This window comes from Vombatus ursinus, unplaced genomic scaffold (genome assembly GCF_900497805.2).
Source record: "Vombatus ursinus unplaced genomic scaffold, bare-nosed wombat genome assembly UNPS02014830.1, whole genome shotgun sequence".
Classification (NCBI taxonomy): Eukaryota; Metazoa; Chordata; class Mammalia; order Diprotodontia; family Vombatidae; genus Vombatus; species Vombatus ursinus.
Genome location: NW_020954608.1, coordinates 51236613 through 51261163, shown reverse-complemented (window position 1 = coordinate 51261163; position 24551 = coordinate 51236613). Strand labels below are relative to the sequence as shown.

Genomic DNA, 24551 nt, shown 5'->3' with positions numbered 1-24551 from the left:
TATGATAATATCTATGTATCTAAACTTGGCACCTAGATCATAGTAGGTACTCAGTAATTTTTTTTATTTGAATGCATGGTAGCATATATTCTATGCCAAATAGTATAGAAAATAATTATCCTAGGAGCTCAAAGGAAGAAAAGACAAACATTTACATATAGGTAAGACTCAAAGTCTAAGAGGAGTTTTGTAGGCCTGTATGCATAATTCCTGTACGCCCAAAACAAGATTTAAAAACTGCTCCTCCCTACACTTGGAGAAGCAAGATGGTCTAATAGATAGAGCACTGGATGGTAGAGTCACTAGGATCAGAATTCATCTTCTGCCTCAGATTCTTAACGTCTCCAAGAGCCCAGAAAAGTCACTTAGCCTCTTTCATTCTCACTTCCTTACTATAGAAAAGGGAGATAAAAATGCTGGCACTGTTACCCCACAGGATTATTGTGAGGATTTTGTTGTTTTAACACAAATTTTTGTAAAATGTCAGTTATTAGTGGTAGTGTATTTATCAATATGTGACTTCTTATATCACAAAATAAATAGCTATATGCAATGGAAATGGAGTTTTCTGGCATTAAATGTATCTGTACTTTTAGAGTAATAAGAAAAGCTGTTTTTTGTTGAGCTCATCTTGCCTGTTGCATCCTAGGCAGTTGCCTACCTTGTCTACCCTGTTAAGGTTGTCCCAGTGCCTGTTGTAGGCTGCTTATTGGAGTGTTACTGGAGGTGGGTAGGGTAAGGTTGATCAGGCTACCCCTAATCAAATTATTTCCCCTAGCTCATATGATATAATCACCAAAGATCAGAGGAAGGTAGCAGACCCAGGAAATATTAAGGTCTTGTAAGAAGTCTAAAGAAGGGGTTACATATACTTCATTAACCCTATAGGAGGTATAAAGGTCTCCATCAAAATTGATGGAAGTAGAAGGCAGCTAGCCATTGGCTAGTTAATGATAGGCCAAATCCCTGGTGGCCTTTTGTTCTCTAAGCAATAGCAGTCAAGCAATCAGGAAACAGCTATGAGAAGCTCCACCCCTGGTGACAGTAGAAAAAAAAGATAGCCAAGGGGAAAGAACCAAAAAGAAGTGGAAAGAAAAGATATTTCTCCCCACCACCACCACCCAATTGGTCATAATGGCAAGTTGGAGACACCACACCCACCAGGGAATAGGCCCCGAAGTCAAGATATTTGAGTAGTGTTTGCTTTGCAAGTTGAAAAGAAAGCCAGCCCTGGCCAGTGTATTTGAGCTACAGAGATGAACAGGCCCAGGGATCTCCCGGGGGAGCAACATAAGAACACCATGAGAAGGGATAGGACACTGGGACCCTCCTGTGCCAGAAGCCAAGTCCAAACTTGTTCCCTATGTGTATGTCTTCCCTAAGTGTGTGCCTGTCCTTCCTACCGACACTGGGTGCAGTTGCAGGAAAGGGAGTCCCAGGTTTATGGGGAAAATGTTTCTTTACCATTCTAAAAACGGTGAATGCCTTTGCTTTGAGCTAATTGTGTTTACTAGCTAACTTCTAAAGGTAAGCCACTAGTGTGTGTTGAGAGTTATCATTTTCATAGTGTAGACCCACAGACTACATTGAACCTAAGAGTAATGACCCCCTGGAGATCCAATTTGTGAGTATGAGTTGAGGGAGGTAGTCCCAGAGGAGATACTATGCTCATAAAAGAAATACTGAAGCAATACTTATGAATACTTCTGACTGTCTGTCACAAGTTAATAGAGAAGGATTGGAAAAGAGCCCCAGGGAAGTGTTGGCAGGACTTTTTCTGAAGCCCCCACTGTTTTGCTTTCCTTGAAAGGGACAGCCCCTCACCTGGTATGCCACAAGATTAATTATTAGACTTCTTAGACAACAGAAACTGATCATTCTGTAACCAAAATTTACCTAAAAATAAAAAGAAAGTAGAACCAGAAAAACAATGCAACATTAGTCTGTAATTCCTAGACCAAAATTTGGCAGAATACAACTTATAGTGGGCTCTCAGAGGTGTTTCCCTCCCTCCTAGTCCCACAATAAATTAGCCTGGTTTTTGAGGAAGAGAAGTAAATGTTCCATGAAGATCTTCTGTGCAGCTATATGACTTGTTCATGTAAAGTTTGTGAAACTAGACAGACCGAAATAGAGATAGGAAGATAGAAAAGGAAGTGTTCTGTATGCATTCTAACTACAAGATAGTAAGAGGTCACAAATATCTGTGTATCTTGAATTTGAAAAGATAAATAGATGATGAAGATGTGATAAAGACAGACAGATACATAGATGATAAAAGATAGATACATAGATACATGCACAGATACATAGATGGTACATAGATAGATACATAGATACATAGACAGATACATAGATGGTACGTAGACAGATAGATACATAGATGATAGATGGATAGATGATACATCAATAGATAGATGACAGGTGATAGATAAATGATACATAGATGATAGATAATATGTAACTAGGTAGATGATTCATAGAGAGAGACAGACAGATACATGCATACTGAAGAGAGCAGAAGCAGTTCTTTACCTCTCTTCTCTTGAATTTTCACTTGTTTCTGCTTCTTTTTTTGGAAAGAGTGGCTTTATTTATTTTTACTTTCTTTACTCTCTCTAACTAGAGAGGAGCTCAGAGGGTACTTGCTCTTTATTGAGAGTTCTTTCCTTGAGGGCTGAGAGGCTTAGAAACTCTCTCTTTTTTTTTTTTCCTTCTGCCTAACAAGGAGTTCCAAAATATACCACAGAAAGAATGGTCCAAAAGGACCCTGGGAATGGTTTCTATTGCTCTGTCCTATTTTTCCAGCAGTACTAGTATGTGTGTGACTGCAAGTCATAGCCTCCTCTGTGTCTCATAATTCTTTATGTTCACATATGTATCTTTTCCTGCTGATGAATCCTACCCTTCTCTCTATTCACCTGTTTTCCTTCCATGCATGTTTCTTCTGATTGTGGTTTATGTGATTTACTATTGGAAGTTAAAGCTAATTTCTTAATACAAATTAACTGATTTGAGCGAAGTTCTCATTTAGAAGAATAATGATTTGTGTACCTCTCTGTGAGCTAAAAATTTCCTCATATTCTCTCTCTGTCTTTGTCTCTCTTTTTCTGTCCCTTTGTCTCTGTCTGTTCTTCTGTCTGACTCTCTTTCTCTCTGTATATATATGTGTACATATGTATGTATGTATGTAAACACACTTTTTTAAAAAGTTCTGTATGCTTAATAAATCTACATTCCTGTTTTAAAGAAAGACCTGTGAATTGTTGGGTACAATATGTCAAGATGCATTATCACCAAAGTGAAAAGATCTCAATTTCATGAGATTCATGGAATATGTGCAGGAAAAGCATGTGTTACCAGATGTAGTGGTGCATGCCTGTAATTTGCCAGTGAATCATTTGAGCTCTGAAGTTCTGAGCTGCAATAGGGCTAAAGTCAGTCAGATGTCTGCACCATCTGGCATCAATATAATAATAGCTAGCACTTTATATAACACTTGAAGATTTTCAAAGCACTTTGTAAATGTTATCTCATTTTAACCTCATAACAATACTGGGAAGTAGTTATTATTATCATTCCCATTTTACAGATGAGAAAACTGAAGCAAGATAGAGGTTAGGTAATTTGTGCAGGGTCAGACAGCTAGCAAATATCTGAGACAGGATTTGAACTCAAGTTTTCCTGACTTCAGGTGTAGCACTCTATCCACTGTAGCACCCAGATGCCTAGATGTTGAGAGGAGGAACACTAGAAGACTGCCTAAGGGGGAGTGAACCAGCCCAGCTAAGTGGCAAGTAGATAGAGCACTGGCCCTAGAGTCAAGATGATCCAAGCTCAAATCTGACATCAGATATTTACTAGCTGGGTGACCCTGGGCAAGTCACTTAAACCTGATTGCCTCCAAAAAAAAATTATTTTTAACATCAGTAAAAATTTATTTTAAAAAGGAAAAACTTGGGCAGAGCCAAGAGGGCGGAGGGAAAGCAGTGATTTGCTTGAGCCCTCTTCCCAAACCCCTTCAAATACCTATTTTAAAAATGACTCTAAACAAATTCTAAAGCAGAAGAACCCACAAAAAGACAGAGTGAAACAAATTTCCAGCCAAAGACAGCCTGAATGGCTTATTGGAAAGGTATATCTCACAGGGCAGGGAGAGGAGCGCAGTTCAGCGTGGGCACGCAGGCCACAGTGAGCCTGGAGCAGGCCTCAGAGGACTGAATCGTGGGCAGCTGTGGCACTTTCCAGACTTCTCAACCCAGGAACGCCAAAGACAACTTAGAAGGTCAGTGGGAAAAGTCTGTGACTGTGGTGAGAGAGGAGCTAGGTCTCAACCACAAGTCTTGAGCCTGGCCCAAGGCTGCAACTGTTTTCTGAGCTTCTGGCCCACAGACGGAGGGGGAATCAAGTGGCTGATCAGAGGGGGATTGGAGGGATCTCTTTGCCAGTGCTGAGCCAGGAATCTCTTGCTTTGCCAATGCTTGGATCTGGGTCACAGTTCTGAGGGGCAGTCCTGGGGTGAGGAGGAGTGCTGGCGTGGTGGAGCTTGTAGTGGCAGTGGAGAGGAAACACCTCGCCCCTTATCATAGCACCTTGGAAGAACTGAAAATTTTCAGATCCTAGAAATATCTCTGAAAACAGCTGTACAAACCCCCCAAGCTTGGGACAGCACATTTTCCACATTGGAAGCAGACTCTTACCTTAACAAAGAGTTTAAAACTCAAGTAATTGGCCAAGATCATGAGTAAACACCACAGAAAGAGTCAGACTATATTATCTTACTTTGGTGACAAAGAAGATCAAAACATACAACCAGAAGAAGACAACGAAGCCAAAGCTCCTACATCCAAAGCCTCCAAGAAAAATATGAATCAGTCCCAGGCCTTGGAAGAGCTCAAAAGGGATTTTGAGAAGCAAGTAAGAGGAGTAGAGGAAAAACTGAGAGTGATGCAATAAAATCATGAAAAACAAGTCAACAACTTGCTAAAGGAGACCCAAAAAAATACTGAAGAAATAACACCTTAAAAAATAGTCTAACCCAAATGGCAAAAGAGGTCCAAAAAGCCAATAAGGAGAAGAATGCCCTAAAAAGCAAAATTGGCCAAATGGAAAAGGAAGTCCAAAAGATTACTGAAGAAAATACTTCCTTAAAAATTAGAATAGTGCAATTGGAAGCTAGTGACTTTATGAGAAATCAAGACACTGTAAAACAAATCCAAAAGAATGAAAAATTAGAAAACAATGTGAAATATCTCATTGGAAAAACAACTGACTTGGAAAATAGATCCAGGAGAGAGAATTTAAAAATTATTGACTATCTGAAAGCTATGATCAAAAAAAGAGCCTAGAACTCATCTTTCAAGAAATTATCCAGGAAAACTGTCCTGATATTTTAGAACCAGAAGGCAAAATAGAAATTGAAAGAATCCACTGATCTCCTCCTAAAAGAGATCCCCAAAAGAAAACTCCTAGGAATATTGTAGCCAAATTCCAGAGTTCCCGGGTCAAGGAGAAAATATTACAAGCAGCCAGAAAGAAACAATTCAAGTATTGTGGAAACACAATCAGGATAACACAAGATTTAACTGCTTCTACATTAAGGGACTGCAGGGCATGGAATATAATATTCCAGAGGGCAAAGGAGATAGGATTACAACCAAGAATCACCTACCCAGCAAAACTGAGTGTAATTCTGCAGGGGGAAAAATGGTCATTCAGTGAAATAGAGGACTTTCAAGCATTCTTGATGAAATGACCACAGTTGAATAGTAAATTTTATTTTCAAATACAAGACTCAAGTGGAATATGAAGAGGTAAACAGGAAAGAGAAAATCATAAGAGCCTTATTACATTCCTCCATGGATTGATATTTGTAACTCATGAGACCTTTGTCAGTATTAGGGTAGTTGGAGGGGGAAAATTATACGTATGTATACATAGGTAGATAGATAGATAGATAGGTAGATAGATAGATAGATAGATAGATAGATAGATAGATAGATAGATAGATAGAGGGCACAGGGTGAGTTGAAAATGAAGGGGTCATATCTGGAGAATAAAATTAAGGGGCGAGGGAGAATTATACTAGGAGAAGGAGAAAGGGAGAGGTAGAACGGGGTAAATTATCTCAAAAAAAAACAAAAGAAAAGGCTCTTACAGTGGAGAGGAAATGGGGGAAGGTGAGAGGGAATGAGTGAATCTTATTCTCATAGGATTTGACATAACATACACATTCAATTGGATATGGAAATCTGTCTTACCCTACAGGAATAATGGGGGGGAGGGGAAGAGGACAACAGAGTAGGGGGATGATAGAGAGGAGGGCAGATTGGGAAAGGGGGTGATCAGAAGCAAATACTTCTAAGGAGGGACAGGGTCAAAAGAAAGAATAGAATAAATGGGTGGGTGGGATAGAATTAAGGGAAATAGAGTTAGATTTTCACAGCATGTCTACTATGGAAGTGTTTTGCATAACTGCACATATATAATCTATTTTACTTGCTTGCCTTATCAATGAGGGTGGGTGGGGAGGGAGGAAGGGAGAAAATTTGGAACCCAAAGTTTTAAAAACACATGTTTAAAAAAATGTTTTCACATGCAACTGGGAAATAAGAAATACAGGAAATGGGGTACAGAAATCCATCTTGCCCTACAGGAAAATTGAAGGGGAAGGGGATAAGAGAAGGGGGGGAGAGATAGAAGGGAAGGCAGACTAGGGGAAGGAGTATTTAGAATGCTTGCCGTCTTGGGGTGGAGGGAGGGGCGAGATGGGGTGAAAATTTGGAACTCAAAATCTTGTGGAAGTAAATGTTGAAAACAAAAAAAAATAAATAAAAATTACCATAAAAAAAAAGGAAAAACTTTTGCCTATTCATGAAGAGAGTTTCACTTCCAGTGAGTTGCATCTCCAGTTGAGATAGATCACTGTGTGCCAGAGTGTCTGGTGAAGGCTTTATGGGAATTGATTCTTAAAAAATAGGGAGGATTTGAACTTGGCCTTGAAAGTAGGGAGTTCCATGGAAATTCCCTCATTTATGCTTATGGATGGCAGCTAGGATATAGCTTCAAACATGAAGCAATTCAGTGTATGGAGGAAGCAACCAGAAAAAGAGTAATTGCCTCAAAGCTGGTTGAGAAAATTACCATGATATCAAGCCAGCACAGGGCTGAAGGCCTCCATCCCCAGATGTCCCAAAAAAAGGTCAAAAAGTGTAAGTTATTGAAAAGACCACAGATAAATGTTCAATTATTCACCAAAGTAGCCTGTAATGTATTTGATGGAACATAATTGGTCTACAACACTTAGCTGTGTGATGCTGGGCAAGTCACAAATCTGTTTGCCTCAGTTTTCCCATCTGTAAAATGAGTTGGAGAAGGAAACAGCAAACCACTCCATGATTTCTGCCCAAAAAAAACCCCAAATGTGATTACAAAGAGTCTGACATGACTAAAAACATGACTGAAATTGTTCTACATTCAAGTCAAAATGGTCTACTGGCTGTTTCCTTATATATGGCATTCTATCTCCCACCTCTGTGACTTTGTACAGGCTGTCTAGCATGCTTGGAATATGTTCCCTCTTCACGTCCATCTTTTTAGAAGGCTTGGCCTATTTTGATTTCCTCAGCCGTTGGTGTTGTTCCCTGCCCAATTACTTTGTATTTACATTGTATATATTTTATATTTCTTTATTTATACACATGGCATACTTTCTTCTCCCCCTTGGAGATGCTCTGTTTTTCTATGTCTCCTCATACCTTCCTACACCCCTCAATTTTTTTACAATCCAAGCCCAGAAAAAGTTACAGATTCACAAAAGTAGGAACACAAGATTTTACATTTATCATTATTATTTGGCGCCAACATTGTGGCCTACCAAGATCTTTTACATCCTGACTCTATTTTCCATGCTATAGAGCTGAAAGTGACTCTAGAGGTCAAATCATCCAAGCTCCTTATTTTACAGATGAGAACACTGAGGCCCCCAAAAGTTAAATAGTTTGCCCAAGATCATACACATGCTCCATCTCGTCTTGTTTTTGGTAAGTGTGATATCTATGTATTTTCTTACTTATTAGCATGTTAAAGAGCACATGTTGAAAAACCAATGAAAATCTACCCTGTTTTTGAAAGCTTTTGTATCACAAGTCCTAATGGTTCATAGGAAACCTCACTGTTACTAGTGCCTGCTCTGCATTTCAGTACCACAATTCCTTTTGACCTTGAAGGAAAGATTTGGTCAGTTCCCCAGAGCAAGACCAAAAGACTTTTATCTTGCAAAATAATTACTGTGGAAGTCTGATGGTAGGGTTCATTTTACTACTGTGGAACATCCCTTCTGTACAAGGCAAACCTGTCAGGTCAGAATGTCCCCCAGGATACCAGGCTAAATTTAGTTTTACAAATCAGACCATACCAACAAGAGAGAAGGAAAACGTATCAGTTGCAGCAATATAGAAAGTTACATCATCTCAGTTACTAAGAAGTAATAACTGGCATTGATATTATGCTTTTAAGGTTTGCAAAATACTTCACATATATTATTCCATTCAATCCTCACAATAACCTTATGAGGTAGGTACTACTATTATCTCCATTTTACAAATGAGAATACTGAGGCTCAGAGAAGTTTAGTGACTTATTCAGGGTCATACAAGTCATACATGCCTGAAGCCAGATTTGAAATCTGGTCCTCCTAACTGGAAGCCCAGCATTCCATCCACTTTGCCACAGTACCTCTAAATAGAGGAAGAAAATGGAGGGAATGCCACTAATGGAGAGAACAGCATAAGGCCTTTTTAAAAGGTCTTATTCCCAAGGTGGAATTCTGCTGCCTGTATTGCCTATTTGGGGAAAACCCCGCCTCCCTCTCTACCTACCAATCACCCTAGGCACAGAGAATCTGCAATGAGAACCACTGTAAGATTCTGCCACACAGAAACTGCAAACCTGCAATCACTGGGATTTTGTCCAAGACAGACTGTTCAAGCAAACGGGTATGTACAAAAGGGGAGTGGGGGGTGAGGGGTGGGGGGTGGAGGGTAGGGAGGACAATAGCAAAAAGTTTTGGATTTAGATTAGAGAGTATTGTAACTAGCTTGTATTGGGGTGGGAGAGGTGAGAAAATGGAATTGTGAACAATTACCCAGTCTTTCTATGTCTCTCTGTTTCTCTGTCTCTATCTCTCTCTGTTTCTCTGTCTCTGTCTCTCTTTGCCTCTTTCTGTCTCTGTCTCTCTTTGTCTCTTACTGTCTCTGCCTTTGTCTGTTTCTCTGTCTCTGTCTCTCTATCTCTATCTGTCTCTCTTGGTCTCTGTTTCTGTCTCTCTATCTCTATCTCTCTTTGTCTTTTTTTGTCTGTTTCTCACTTTTTCTCTGTATCTGTCTCTCTGCCTCTCTCTGTGTCTCTTCCCCTCCACCCCCCATGTGTTTCTCCTCTCCTTCTTGACACCCCCCACTTGCTGGTCCAAAGGATCATAGGACCATAGTTAGAGCAAGAAGTAATATTATATATCACCTAATCCAACCTCTTTGCTTTACAGATGAGGAAACTGAGACCTCTGATAGTCTGATTTGTAATGAGACAGACTGTTCAGGGATGTCACCTGGACTCTCATTGCCTTGGGGAATATTTTGGTCCCACAGATCTGTCCTCCCAAAAGATAGTTTAGAATGCCTCAGGTTACTGGTGGGGCGAGAAGGATGTGGGGAGAAGGGAACAAGTCAGGAGAAATATGTGAGAGAATCCTTGGTGCAGTTCAGTCAAGAAAGTTCAGAAATCAGAAGAATTTGTAATGGGAAACAGTAACTTGGGAGAGAATGAATTGGCAGCACTGGGGTAGTCGTATAGGGGTGTGACTTCAGTGTTGACACATACTGTGATTTCTATAGGGGGTTCAGCAGATAGGGTGAGAAATAAGTCATGATGAGTTAACTGTGCCTCACTGAAAAAATCAACAATGGAATTGATTATTTCTTCTTGAGGCTATACAGGCCTTTTTCTTCTTTCCTCTGCTATTCACCTTCTAATGGTGATACTAAATACTAAACTCATGAAAGAAGAATGAGTATCTAAATTTAAAATCTAGAATGTGAAATTTGAGGGAAAATTTCCTGATGGCAAGGGTTTGTTTATTGTTAAGTCTTTTTGCTTCATGAACTCATTTGGGGTTGTCTCAGCAGAGATACTGGAATGGTTTGCCATTTCCTTCTCCAGCTCATTTTACAGATGAGGAAACTGAGGCAAACAGGGTTAAGTGACTTGCCCAGGATCACACAGCTAATAAGTATCTAAGGCCAGATTTTGAACTCAGGAAGATGAGTTGTCCTGACTCTAGGCCCAGCACTTTATCCTTTGCACCACCTAGCTGCCCTAAAAAAAGATTAACAAGAGAGTTTATATTATAACTCTTTCACTAGAGGTTTTTCAGAAAAGGTCTGAAACAATATAGAAATCATCTCAAGTAGCAGCAGTGCCCCCTAAAAAAATCTCTTGAATGAAGATAGAATAGTTTTATTTCTTCCAAGATAGTTATTTGCTGTTCAGGTCACCTTCTATAGAATTATCCTTTATGACTCTCAAGAGATTATTAAGTTTTCCCTTAGATTTCTCCAAGTCAAGGAACAGCAATTTCTCAGGCCCTGCCTCTGAGGAGCTATTTTGATTGAGGGAGTTATGTGGTATGGTTGTAGAGGACTTGGGAGCAGGAATACTGAATTCTGCCTCACTTACTGGTCAAGTCACTTAATCTCTCTCAGTCTTAGTGTCCTCATTCATAAAATGAGGAAGGGAAGGGAATAGCATTTATATAGAACTTATTATATGCCAGGCATTGTGCTAAGCACTTTTTTTTTGGAGGCAATCAGGGTTAAGTGACTTGCCCAGAGTCACACAGTCAGTTATGTGTCTGAGGTCACATTTGAACTCGTTTTCCTGTGCTCTGTCCATAGTGCCACCTAGCTGCCCTGCTAAGCACTTTTTTTTAATAAGTATTATCTCATTTGATCCTCATAACACCCCAGTGCTATTATTTATCCTCATTTTACAGTTGAGAAAATTGAGGCAAACAAAGGTTAAGCCACTTGCCCAGAGCCACACAGCTAGTAAATGCCTGATGCTGAATTTGAACACAAGTCTTCCTGACTCCGAGCCCAGCTTTCTCTCCACTGCACCACCTAGCTGCCTCCTATGTATATTAATAATAACATTTACCTCACTTGGTTGTTATGAGGAACATATGAGATAGATAGAGACATATGGATATGAATATATAATATATTAATACATGGGATACAGTCATATATAAATATGAACTATATTAATATATGGGTGGTATTAATATTAATATGAAATGTATTAATATATGGGATATATTAACATATATAGACATGTATAATACTTTTGCAAACCTGAAAGTGCCATATAAATGCTAATTTAATATTTTCCTGCCTCTTATTGATTTCTTGGCTGTTCTATCTTTCATTTTCTCACATTGCTCTCCAGTTGTACAAAACTATGTCCCCCCAAAAAAGGTCTCCAATGGAATCTGGAGCTTTTTTCCTCTCCTTTTATCATCCTTCTTCCTGTTCTTGACCCCTTAAAGTGTGTGTTCCTAGAGTTCTGTCTTACCCATTTTCTCTTCTCTCTCCACCTTCTTTCCCTATGAACTTCATGGGATTTAGAACAGGGAGGAACCTTTAAAATCATCTAATCCAACCTCCACGTCCTGTAGATGAAGAAACTGAGACCCAGATTTGTCCAAGGTCAAAAAGGCAGCAAAATAGCAGGACTAGGATTTGATTCCATGGTCTCTAAGTCCAAAAACAGTCATTTTCCCACTAAATCATGCTGCCTCTCAACTCTCACCTCTATGTGGATCATAGTATTATAATTGACAGATGAGCTTTAGAAATTATCTAATCTAGTCCTCTCATTTTAAAGATGAGGAAACTGGGACCCAGAGGTGTGTGGTGACTTGCCAAAGACCAAAGGTAAGTGGCAAGACTGGAATTGAAACCCAGCACTCTTCCCAATGTACCATAATACTCTGAAATTTATATCTTTAGTTTTCACCTCTTTCCCAAGTTCCAAACCTGCATTTTCAACTTCTTTCAGGGCATTTGAATGTCTCACAAGAATGTCAAATTAAACATAGCCAAACCAGAACTAATCATGTTTTCTACAAAACCAACTCTTCCTTCTGACTTCCCCATATGGCAAGGACTCCAATCACTTTGCAGCGGTTGAGTGTGTGCAATCCTCTATCAGACCCAAGAACAACAGCGGCTGTCCATCAACCCACATTGCCGTATCACCACTTGGGGCCTCATTTAGTCTAAGAGTATGATTTATTTACTCACTAGCATGGCCTCCCACTTACAATTCACCGCCCCCCCTCCATAGTATGCTGGGGCAATCACATCTCTATGCAAAGGATCATAATAGTAAGCACTTGAATTATATTAAAAGGCAATAAAATGCAATTAATGGACATGTATCTCAGAAATCACAATCATCTCAATTCTTCCATCTTCCATAGTTGCGTGAAATAAAAATTATGTGCTCAATACAAAAGTTCGGACTGTCATTAGACACAGAGAAAGGTGGTAGTCACTCACATCAGTCCATTATGGGAGAAGATAGTAGAGTACCAGAATTATCCCCTTGACTCTAAAGGCTACAGAAAGTTCACTTACTGTTCACCCATTGATTTCGATGACGGGAACTCTGTTTTTCGATAGTACACACTGAAGTCTTATTTACCTCTAAGCACTTCACTAAACTAAATCCCTGCTCTTCTCTACTCCAGGGAATAGATCATGTCCACGATAGTGACTTTCCCCTTAACCCATCTCTCTTAGTCTCTAATGACAGTCACTCACTGTCCTAGATGAGCCCTTGGGAAATCACCCTTAGATATCATTTACTCTCTGACCCCTGAAAGATGTAATATACTAGCGAAAAGGTGATTAGATCCCAGACATAGGTCTTTTATACCTACTTCTGTCAGTGACAGATAGACATAGAATCTCAAAGTTAGAAGAGATTTATTTCACAGTTTATCTAGTCCAACCCATACCTGGTCAAAAGTCTCTTTTACAATAACACTGACAAGTGGTCACCTAGCAACCACTAGAAAATCTCTAGTAATAGGAAACTCAACACCTTATATGTTAATTCCATTTAGGGGCAGGTCTAATTGTTGGCAAACTTCTTATATAGAGTTTAAATCCACCTCTCTGCAACTTTCAACCATTATTCTAAGTTCTGCCATATGGGCCCCAGAAAGCAAGTGCAATAATCACCCCACATAATAATGCCATAATAATAAAGGGCAACTAGGTGGTACAGCAGATAGAGTGCCAGGCCTGGATTCAAGAAGACTCTTCTTCTTGAGTTCAAATCCGGCCTCAGCCACTTACTAGCTGTGTGACCCTGGGAGAGTCAGTTAACCCTGTTTGTGTCAGCTTCTTCATCTGTAAAACAAGCTAGAAAAGGAAATGGCAAACCATTTCAGTATCTTTGCCAAGAAAATCCCAAATGGGGTCATGAAGAACTAGAGATAACTGAATAACAACAATGATAATGCTTCAGTTTTTTGAATACACCTATTTATTTCCCCCTAAGTCTTATCTTCTCCAGGCTAAATATTTCCAGTTCTTATAAAACATCCTCTATGAATTAAAAAAAAACCGTCTATGATACAGTGTCCAGAAACTTCATAATCCAGGTCATCCTTTCACTTAATGTGCTCTAGATTAAACAAAGGTCTTCCTAAAATGTGGTGCCCAGAACTGAACATAATATTCTAGATGTGAGTAGACCAGGACAGAGGTCAGCAGAACTAGAACTACTGCCTCTTTTGTTCTGCTCATCTTGCTTCTATGATAGTCAAATTTTCTCAGGTTTTTCTGGCCTCCAAATTTTGATCATTTTTTTTCTATTTTCTCTCCATTTGTTGCCCTGTCAGTTTTATCTTTGAGTACTCTTAGGATGATCTGATTGTCATTCCAAGGCTTTAGTAGACAATGTTTTTCTGTTTTATGAGGCAACTCACTACTCAAAACCTTCTGAGATCCTCTTCTGTAATGTTTCACAAATGTGGAATTCTAAAGCAGTGCTGTGCTTGGCTGGCATCTCCTTCCACTTAACAAAGTGATCAAGCATTTGTTGGAGTATTTATTTATTGGAGGGGAGGCATCTCTCAATGTGTGTTTGTCTTACATTGGTTAAACATCTATAGGAAATAATGATAATTAAGGTCAATGTGTATGTCATTTCCCATATGTCAGCAGCAATAGTTTATTGGAAAACATCCTATTGAAGCTTAGGATCATTAACCTAGAGCTAAAGGGACCCTAACTAGCTCAAACTCTTCATATTCTGATGAAGAAACTGAGACTTCCCTATCCCACTTTCACATTGAAATCACCGAGTATCAAAAAATCTGCTAAAATGGTATGGAAGATTTTGTTAGGTTCTCCATAGTATTTCTCTACCTCTTCAGCCCTTGATATCACACAGGAATAATTATCCTCACAGTGCATGGAACATAGTAAGAAATTAATAAATGCTTGTTGACTTATTGAATTATGGTGACCTTTTTGCCTACCATCCTCAAAAATGACAAGTTGTCATTAATCCACTATTATCATTTTTGGGGTTCAGTCATTTAACTAGTTCCAAATCCACCTGACCATACTATTCATCCCATTTCTCTCCAAAGTGCCCATGAAGATATCATGAGATACTTTGTCAAGTATCTTGCTGATATCTGGAAACACAATGTTTATGGCATGCCTTCCAGTCTAATAACTGTCGAAATAGTAAATTAGATTGGTATTATCTTTTTAATGGACCCACATTGTTTTTATAGTGATCACTGTTCACCCAAGTGCTCACAAACCCTTTGATTATGTCTTCCACTACTTCATTAGCAATCAATCAAGCTCTACATAGACCCAAGCTAATGCCTATGGACTGGAGAATCTATCTCATGAAAGACATCTTTTGAAAAAAGAGATATTTGTTCAACTCTGGTCCAACAGCAACTCAACTCTTCTCAACAGTGTCTATCAAAGATTCCTAACAGTGGCTCAGCTGTTCCATCTACAAGTTAGATCAGTACTTGGAGTGTAGTTTGTTCTGTTCTGGTGACTGTCTTGAAGACAGCTAGGTAGCTTTCTGTCACCTCACTCATCTTGGATTTTAGTTTTTGTTATTTGATTTTATTTTATATTTCCCAATCTGGAGTATCTTTGGTAGAGAAATAAGAAGCAAAACACAAATAAAGTAGTTCTCATTTTGTTCTCTCATCTATTATCATCATCCTATCCACTCAAGATAGCAATCTTATTCCTTCCTTGATTTACCTCTTATTTACAGCATGTTTAAAATTCAGTGGGGCTCTCCAACTCTTGCAGTAGCATCATCTGGCTCTATCCTTGTAATTTTATATGTATATATGCAAACATGCATATATATGTTTATATACATTATATAAATATCTATATAAACATACATACATATGTATATATATCTGATTTTCAGGGATCAACCTGTATGGGCTCCGTGAATACTTATAGTCAAATTTCAGTGAAGTTGAGCTATTACTCCTCCCCAACCACACCTCTAAAATGTAAATCCTGCAGATTTCCTGACACAGAGACTCCTTTGAGGATAGTCATGCAGGGAGGAGGTATCTGAAGGAAAGCCTGAAATTGTATGCATAGTGTGTCAGTGGTAGATAGAGCTAGGACTAGGCCAATGGACCCAAATATTCAAATTCCCTAGGCTTTATCCAAAAAAATACCTGACATATTTGGGATCTAGTTCTCACTTTGACACTAACTAGATATGTCATGGTAAATAATCTGGTATAAAAAGGAGAGCCTATGATTTTGAAAATAAAATGTGTTTCATTCTCTCCTTTAAATTACCCATCACAAAGGGGGTTTGGACTACATTTTCCTTCTTCTGAGCAATATATAAAGTCAAATCAGTGAGAGGATAGATAGGGCACCTATTCTCTCAACCATATACCATCAGGCTGCTCATCCCTGTTGTTCCTTGAGAATCTGACCTAGCAATTATATGGGGTATATGGGAGGCAGAAAGTACTGCTTATGACAAGATTTTGTTCAATATGATTAAGCAGAAGAACAGGGCTTGAAGGATTGTTGGGCAGGGTGGAGCAAGAGAGGCACAACATAATAGATATTACATATATTGTATGTAGATGCATATATATTTTTATATAGAAATATAAATATGTGTATGTTTCTTCCATAGTACCTAGCACAATATCTTTTATGCAACAGATCATCTCAGTTTTTCTTTGTTTTTCTCTGTGTCTGTCTCTGTGTTGTCTTTCAATGTCTCCATTTTTTCCTCTTTATTGTTCTCTCTCTCTCTCTCTCTCTCTCTCTCTCTCTCTCTCTCTCTCTCTCCCTCTCTCCTTCTCTACCATTCTAGTATGACCAGAAGGCAATTTTGTACATAGAAAGATGGTACACTGACTGTCTTTAGAGCATAAGAATGATTGTATATCATAGGATATTCCCCAGTAAACCCCTTCACATTTACCCAAGAGAGAAAACCTAGTGTCTCAGCAGAAATGCTACAGCTGATCCCAGCTATAAAAGACAGATGCTGCCTAAGAATACAGAATCACATTAAGCACAGCTTTCCCTCCCTCAGGGATTCAAATGTTACCTAAAAAACCAGATCGTTTTTGTTGTGGTAACACCTACCTTAAACGAAACAGCAGCTCTTACTCCCTCCTCTCCTGTGGGATGAAACAGGAAGAGCTCAAGTCTCTCTGCAGAGATGTGTCATTGCCTCTTGTTGGAAGTCCCCAGAATTTCCTTTGGGGCATTGGCTGGGTCCATGCTCAGGGACCCAGATGGCTTGAGCATCACAGTCTTCCCAATGGAGTTGTCCGACTGCCACAGCAACAGCTGTAGCAACAAAAGCCCAGGAAGCAGACAAAAGTCTCAGAAGACTACATTTAATAAACCTCACAGAAACTAGGCTTGAGCCACAGCCTCCAAAGGTTTTAGTCTATGAAACTTTTCTTTAGTGTCATGTTTATAAAGAATTCCCTTTTAGCAGCTGGGAAGTTCTCTGAAGAGAAGGAGGATTTACTTGTTTCTATCTATGAGACCTGAGAATAGCCATCTTCTGAGTGGAAAGAGACATCATCCCGTCAGAAAGCCTCTTCTTTCCAAGTAAGACTCCTCCCCTCCAAGACATCCCTGTGTTTTTCTGGAGTCCATGTTAGCAATGGTTTCTCAAACAGGTAACAAGCACACAGGTGAGTGAAGGGTAAGCAGAAGTGACTGAGGAAGCTGAGAGGCCAGAGCTGGCAAAGTAGCATGAAAGAAGGACCAAAGGAAGTTTGATGATTCATTTGATCCATGTCAGGGACTGACCAACCATATGCCCTGCCCTGGCCACCAGTAGCACCTAAAAGAATCATCAAGGTCTCTCTATTTGGGAAACCAGGACTGTGCTGTTTCCGTTTGGTCTCCCAGTCAGAAGATATGAAAACAGGCTGAAAGGCTGTTATGACAACAGGAATCCCTTGAAATAACAGTTTTCCACAAACCCTTAACTTCATATGTGCACTGTCTTGAAAAGGAAATGTTTTGTAATAGATTATGAATAGGATTATATATACATACACTCACATATTTATCCATGGTCAGGACTCTTCCTTTGTCCCCGTGTCTTTAATGCTCCCCTCTCTAACTGGCCAGCAGATGTAACTGAAGGGCTTCAGAAAAACAACTCTTATCTAGACGGCATGTTACCGAATCAAAAAACTGCTTTACCCCAGCTGTAGTTCAAACTTAGGGGAGCTGCAGCTGTCCCTTATCCTTGAAAGATACTGGTTGAGACCAGATAATCCCTTTTCTCCTCCAGAGAAGATGAGAAAGTAAGGACTGCACCAGCCCCAACACTGAGGAGGGATTTAAGAAGTTTGAGAACTCAAATATGCTTCTTTTTGACATTCTCCTTGCCTTTAGCTTTAGATCTGAAATCTAGGAACTCATACAGGAAGGGGAGAAGAGGGAATTGTTCCTTGGCTAAGATTGAGAGAGAAGGCAAAGACTAAGGTGCCAATGCCTGTTAATAAGATCATATGCTTGCATAGCATCATCTCCAATCTGACCAGAAAAGTTTATTGAGATGTCTCATGAGGTAGGGAGAGGGAAGGATTATACTCCCCATTTAAGAGATGGGGAAACTGAGGTACAGAGAGGGAAAGTGATTTGCCCCAAGTCACCCAAGGAAGTTAGAATGGAACTAAAATGTGAATCTGTCAACTTCTAATCTAGGGTGCAACTCATTAAAATTGTCCTTAAAAGGACATCCATCATTAGACACACCTAGAGGGAAAAGAAGTCTCTGCCAAGCAATCTCAAACCTTAAAAAGAAAATCAAAACCTGGCTGATAGTCTTTCATGATTCTGAAATTCACACAGAAGAGATGTGACTAATACCTCACCCTATAGAAAAACAAAAGGAGAGTTCCTAGGTGCATGGAGGATCAAAATCTTAAAAGAGAAATGAATGACAGTTACGGAGTCACAGATTTAGAGCAGGAAGGGGCCCTAGGAATCATCAAGTCCAATGCCTCATTTTATAGATGAGAAAATTGAGGCGAAGTTTTGTCCAAGGTTATCTAAGTACTAAGTGGCAGGAGGTTTGGAATCCAGGATCTCGGATGCCAAATTCAGTACTCTTTCTATATGATCTATATGGTTCATAAATGCTCATCTAACTGAACAAAAAGATTCTAACAATAGGATTGCCCATAAAGAATAATTGCTAATTTCTTAACATAGGTATTTCCTATTGCCCATGAAAAGAGAAAACAGTTGTGGAGGCTCAGAAATCTTTTCTTTGGCCACTTTACAATATCCTTGCATCTGCCAATCTGGGGGCTTAAGCCAGATGTTTGCTTTAGCAAAACATCAGAGGCATCCCCAAGTTTAAATGTCCAGGTTAGAGGGAGAACATTGAGTCTATGTGGCAGCTGTGGAGGGCTTGGAAGCATTTTGGGCGGATGAGCCAGTGAAAGCTGCTACTGTGTAGCAGTTAGGGCAATAGAGAAAACTGTACTGTGCACCAAGATGTTACAGCCTTTCAGAGGCAAAAAACTGAACCAAGGGTTATATGTGACTCCATTTCTGTGCTTCTCTGGACTTGGTGATTCCCTGGTCCCCATTCCCTTTGCATGGGAAGGCACTTGCATATAACTAATATTCGGCTTTGAGAACCAATTCTCCTGGAAGTGGAGAAACCTGGATCAGGGGTTGCATGTTTGTACCAAAACACACACACACACACACACACACACACACACACACACACACACACCATCATCATCATCATCATCATCATCATTATCATCATCATCATCATCATCCTACTGTTTTTAGATTTCCCTATATATCTTCTAAATGGTAAGGTTAGATCCTGAAATCTGTCATCCTAGTTAAACTTAGAGATGATTAGAATGTTTTAGATCCATGATGCTAAAGGCAGGGTCTTCTGAATAGATAGATGACAAAGGGCACCATATAAAAATAGTTGATTGAGTGAGTTGTTCCTGACCCTCCATCTTTGGATGGAAATTCAGCAGATGAAAACTAAGGTTGGGAGTGCCAAAGTGGTCCCAAGAGTTCTAGTTCTTTTGAGACTACAGACAAAGCATGGAAAAATCAGTCTTCAGGTAGTATAATGAGATAAGATATTCCATAGAGTTGTTAGGAAAGTAAGAATGATCAGATGACACCCCTGGAAGTGTATCATGTATCTTAAATATCAAGAGACATCCTTCTGGTCACTGGAGTCAGAGGTCCAGGCAATAGGGTTTCACAGTTCAGCCATCTATGTCACTCCAGTTAGAGGGAATGATGAAGACCTTGGTTCTAGATAGGGGGTGACTATAAAACTACTGCAGTTCTTTATTACTCCATTCCCCTCAATCCCCAACTTCTCTCTCTCAATGATCAAACTTCTGTTAGCATCCTTTTTTCTGCATAAACCCTATGTGGGGTGGAAAGGTAGCTGGGTCTCCGTTCTGGAGCAATCTCAGAGAAATCTGGTTTGCCAAGTCCCCCACCCAATCCTTTCAGGTCTGGTATAGGCTGCCCACATGTGACATGTGTATATTGGCCTTGTTCCTCTTGCTCTGTTTCACGGTGGTAAAAATAGTTGAAGTTGGAGACAATGACCGGTACTGGTAGGGCAATGGTGAGGACGCCTGCAATGGCACACAGAGATCCCACAATCTTGCCCCCTACAGTCATGGGGTACATGTCCCCATAGCCAACTGTGGTCATGGTGACCACTGCCCACCAGAAGGCATCAGGGATGCTGGAAAAGAGTGAATCATCATCGTCAGCCTCAGCAAAGTAGACAGCACTGGAGAAGAGGATAACTCCAATGAAGAGGAAGAAGATGAGGAGCCCGAGCTCCCTCATGGAGGCCTGCAACGTCTTGCCCAGGATTTGGAGACCTTTGGAGTGTCGGGAAAGTTTGAAGATGCGGAAAACTCGGACCAGGCGAATGACTCGCAGGATTGCCAGGGACATGGCCTGCTGCCCATTCTGGCTGCCACCTCCTCCAGCGCTTCCAGGCTGCTGTTCCTGCTGTTGCACCAACTCTGTGCCCAAGGTGATAAAGTAAGGGAAGATGGCCACTAAATCTATGATGTTCATGATGTTGCGGAAGAAGGCTGGCTTGCTTGGGCAGGCAGAGAAACGAACCAGCAGCTCAAAGGTGAACCACACTATGCAGAGGGTCTCTACCAGAAAAAAAGGGTCTGTGAAGAAAGAGCCAGACTCTGGAGGACCCCCAAGTGGGATCAGTTGGGATGATGGTCCAGGTCCTGATACAACTCCTCCCTGGACAATGACACTGGGATTTAACAGCTTATATACTGAGTGGTCTCCCTCATCTTCTTCCTGACTCCCTCTGGGGGCTGGGCCACCTGAATGTACCCTCCCACCATCACTTCTGCTTCTGGGGTCTGGCCGGAACTGGGGCAGGGTTTCCAGGCAGAAGATAACTATGGAGATGAGAATGACCAGTACGGAGACAATGGCGATGCCCCTAGCTGGGCCTGAGCTTTCAGGATATTCAAAGAGGAGCCAGACCTGACGTTTGAAGGGCTGCGAAGGCAAGGGCTTCTGGTGCTCACCACCCTCTGGAAGGCAGCCCTCATCCTCCCGGAAAGCCTCCAGGGCCTCCTCACCCAGCTGGTAGAAGCGGATCTCCTCCAGGAAGATATCCAGAGGCACGTTGACGGGCCTCCGTAGCCGGCCCCCAGACTGGTAGTAGTACAGGATGGCGTCGAAGCTGGGTCGGTTGCGATCAAAGAAGTACTCATTGCGCAAGGGGTCAAAGAAGCGGACTCGGCGCCCGGGGTCTCCCAAAAGTGTGTCAGGAAACAGAGACAGAGTGCGCAATTGTGTCTCAAATCGCAGCCCCGAGATGTTGATCACCAGGCGCTCACTGCTGCAGCAGCCACCGCCACCTCCAGCAGCCCCGGGGAAGTCTCCTCCACCCTGCTGCTCCTCTTCGGGTCCCCGGACCTCCCCGTGAGCCGCCTGCGCCAAGGTTGTCTCCTCCCGCATACCGCCTGCTACGCTGTGCGCCCTTCCACAAGGCGTCCACTCCCCGTATGCGGGTCTGGCTTACCAGATTTCGTTGAGTGGAGCTCCCTGCTTCTTTCTTCCTAGGGTGCGGCTCCTGATCCCCTTTCTCTTTGATCTTGACCTAGCTGTCTATGCGCTCTCATTCCTTGGAAGCGTATGTGGGGATGCACTAATAGAGGTACCTGGATCCACATCCCGCGATGTCTGGAATTGGATGCCCAGGTCAATGCCTGGCTTCGCGTTTTAGGATTTCTTCGATCTGGGCGGTAGGGCTCTTAGGTCTCTCTCTGGTTGGTTTAGCACTTCCCAGCGCCCACTGGGAGTTGCTCCAGAATCCACACTGATGCTCGGTACCGAAGCGCAAGATGCACCTCCCTCTCCAGCAGCTGTGGCTTCTGCCTCTGCCTGTAGCCTACCGCACGACCTGCGTCTGGCTGAGGTCGCTGCCAACGACGTAGCCTCTCCTTGCGCTCTTCCCATGGGCTCCGAATGGACCAGTGTATCCGAAGCGAAAAACCCTTCTCTGGAGCTCCGGAGCTCAGGGACCGTACTCCCCAATGCTCTAGCTTCCGCTGCTGTCACTGCAGCTGCTGCAGCATGGCTCTGCCCTTCCTCTCTCACTACACTCTCGAAGTGACGCGTTAGGCCCCGCCTTCTGCCCCCTCCCATCCCACTCCCACAGCACACCCCTAAACCAGCCAAGGACTGCCTACTAGTTAGTGCTGAGTAGAAGGACACAAGGACATGCAGACACACCTCCTTCCTGAGCCAACATTCTCACGTAACCTGACACGCCCCCTTCTCCTTACTCCTCGGATAAACACCCAACATCACACCTCCACCCTTCAATCTACAGCCTCTTCTTTCCTTCTTGCGACTCTTTACAAAATCACCCCAGCGTGATTCGTAGAATACGGAATGGCAGCGTTGAAAGAGACGGCAGAGGCATCTGAATACCCCATTGCTGGGCAGGGAGGGCCTAAGCTACAGGCAGTTTGCTCAGAAAAACAGTGATGGAGGTGGGACATCTTCCACCAAAGGGTTTGCCTTGAATCAGTTCTGAGAAGGCTTAGAAATTGTCACATATGGGTAGCAGCTCCTGTGAAGGAAAAAACAAAACAAAACAAAACAGCCAATAATGATTTCCCACTCACTCTCCGGAGATAGAATAGATCCTGGAAAAATAAACACCTGTTCCCTAATACACTCTGATTTGGAATACTTCTGAAGCGACAACTGGACTCACCACCTGAAAGGAGAGCCAGGCCAGGTGGGGAAGCTTGGCAAGCAGAACAAAGGAGCAGTTTGCTTGTAGGTAACGCTCCTTTAAATTAAGTTTCTGTAGTAGTTCAGTAATTTTTTTTTCAGTCCTGTCCTACTCTTTCTAACCCCATTTGGAGTTTTCTTGGCAAAGATACTGGAGTGGTTTGCCATTTCCTTCTCCAGTTCATTTTACAGATGAGGAAACTGAGGCAAAAAGGATTAAGTGACTTGCCCAGGGTCACATAGCTAGTAAATATCTGGGGCTGGATTTCAACTCAGGTGCTCCTGACTCCTGGTCCAGTGTCCTATCCACTGCACCACCTAGCTGTCCTGAGGTTCTTTAAAAGCAGGATAAATTTGCAATGAGTTACCTGTTGTTAACAAGGGTTAGAAGGAAATGGCAAACCACTCCATTACCTTTGCCAAGAAAACCTCAGATTGGGTCAGGAAGAGTCAGACACAACTGAACAATGACAAAGACCTGTTGTACCTTCCTCAAAACTGTCAGGGAGGAGGTAGGGACAATCTTCCAAAACTTTCTGAAAAGGATTGCATGCATATTGTCTTTTGTCACAGGAATGAAATGGAAGCAAGTTCTCCAACTGGAGTAAAGAGAACCTGGCCTTGAGTCCTGACCCTGACATTTACTGCAGTAGCTGTGTAACCTCAGGCAAGTCACTTAACTTCATTTTCCTAACCTATAAATAATAGCCCATTGTACCTACAGTTATTTTGGGGATAAAATGAGATAAAATATATACAGTGCTTTCCACTTAATAGAAGCACTATATAAATGACAGTTATCATTACTATACTTATTTGGAACATTTTTCAGGAAATCTGGCTTCTTCTGGCTCTCCCTTTGGGTGGTCAAGTGGTCTTCACTTCCTGGTGCTTCAGTCTGGCCTCTTGGGCTGTTGATAAGTTAATGTCTATAAAGTGCCAAACAGTGAATTTGTCTGTTGCATTTTGAATGTTAGACATTTATGATTGCTAATAATGAAGAAAGGTGTTATGTAACCATCAATTACATTTAAGAGCCCTTTGTGTTGGCAAAGTGTTTTAAAAGCAAAGGAGTTCTTAGCAACATACCTCTGTGTTCCTTCCTACCAAAGAGTTGAGAGGAGCTGAATGTGACAGGAAATGACAGAGAAATTAGATTAGGTGTTCATTCAAGGTAGAAAGGGATTGGGATTAGAACTCATAATAACCACAACCAACTTGTCTCTCACCAAGACTACATTGCTACACCAGCCCATCCTTTCTTCCCTTTTCACTCCCCATATGTTTTCTAATCCCTTTATGTTGTATGTTTCAGTAAAGAATAGACGCCAATTTTTTGGTCATTTTCCTACATACGTGACTAAGTAGTTAAACAATGCAGATGCCACATAGTAAGTCCTGAAGCAGATCAATTTGCCTTTTTTTATTTTTTAATTTATGGAATAAAACAAGCATTTTCATAATATAATTAGAAAGATGCACATGAAACTACAAATCTGTTATGTACAACTTGCTATTCCTCTTAAATATATAATAAAGTTATCATGTAAATTTCTTTTTTTTCCTTCTTCCCTCCCTCCCACCCTTAGAGATGGCTACCATTAGACACAAATA

General features: G+C 41.2%; 1 protein-coding gene across 2 annotated transcripts in view; it reads right to left on the bottom strand.

Annotated features, from left to right (window-relative positions):
- The window catches only part of KCNA6 (potassium voltage-gated channel subfamily A member 6), a 28222-nt gene extending 6545 nt beyond the window's left edge, over positions 1-21677 (bottom strand). The window contains exons 1-2 of one of the 2 annotated variants that reach the window (XM_027838901.1): positions 16752-21677; positions 14167-14236 (exon numbers count right to left, since the gene is read on the bottom strand). In XM_027838901.1, the coding sequence (XP_027694702.1) occupies positions 20022-21650 (1629 nt within the window). In that variant the 5' untranslated portion in view covers positions 21651-21677 and the 3' untranslated portion in view covers positions 14167-14236; positions 16752-20021. Of the gene's footprint in view, positions 1-14166; positions 14237-16751 lie in introns of those variants that run through there. The other variant, XM_027838900.1, reaches the window with a different exon arrangement.
- Positions 21678-24551: the final 2874 nt, after the last annotated feature.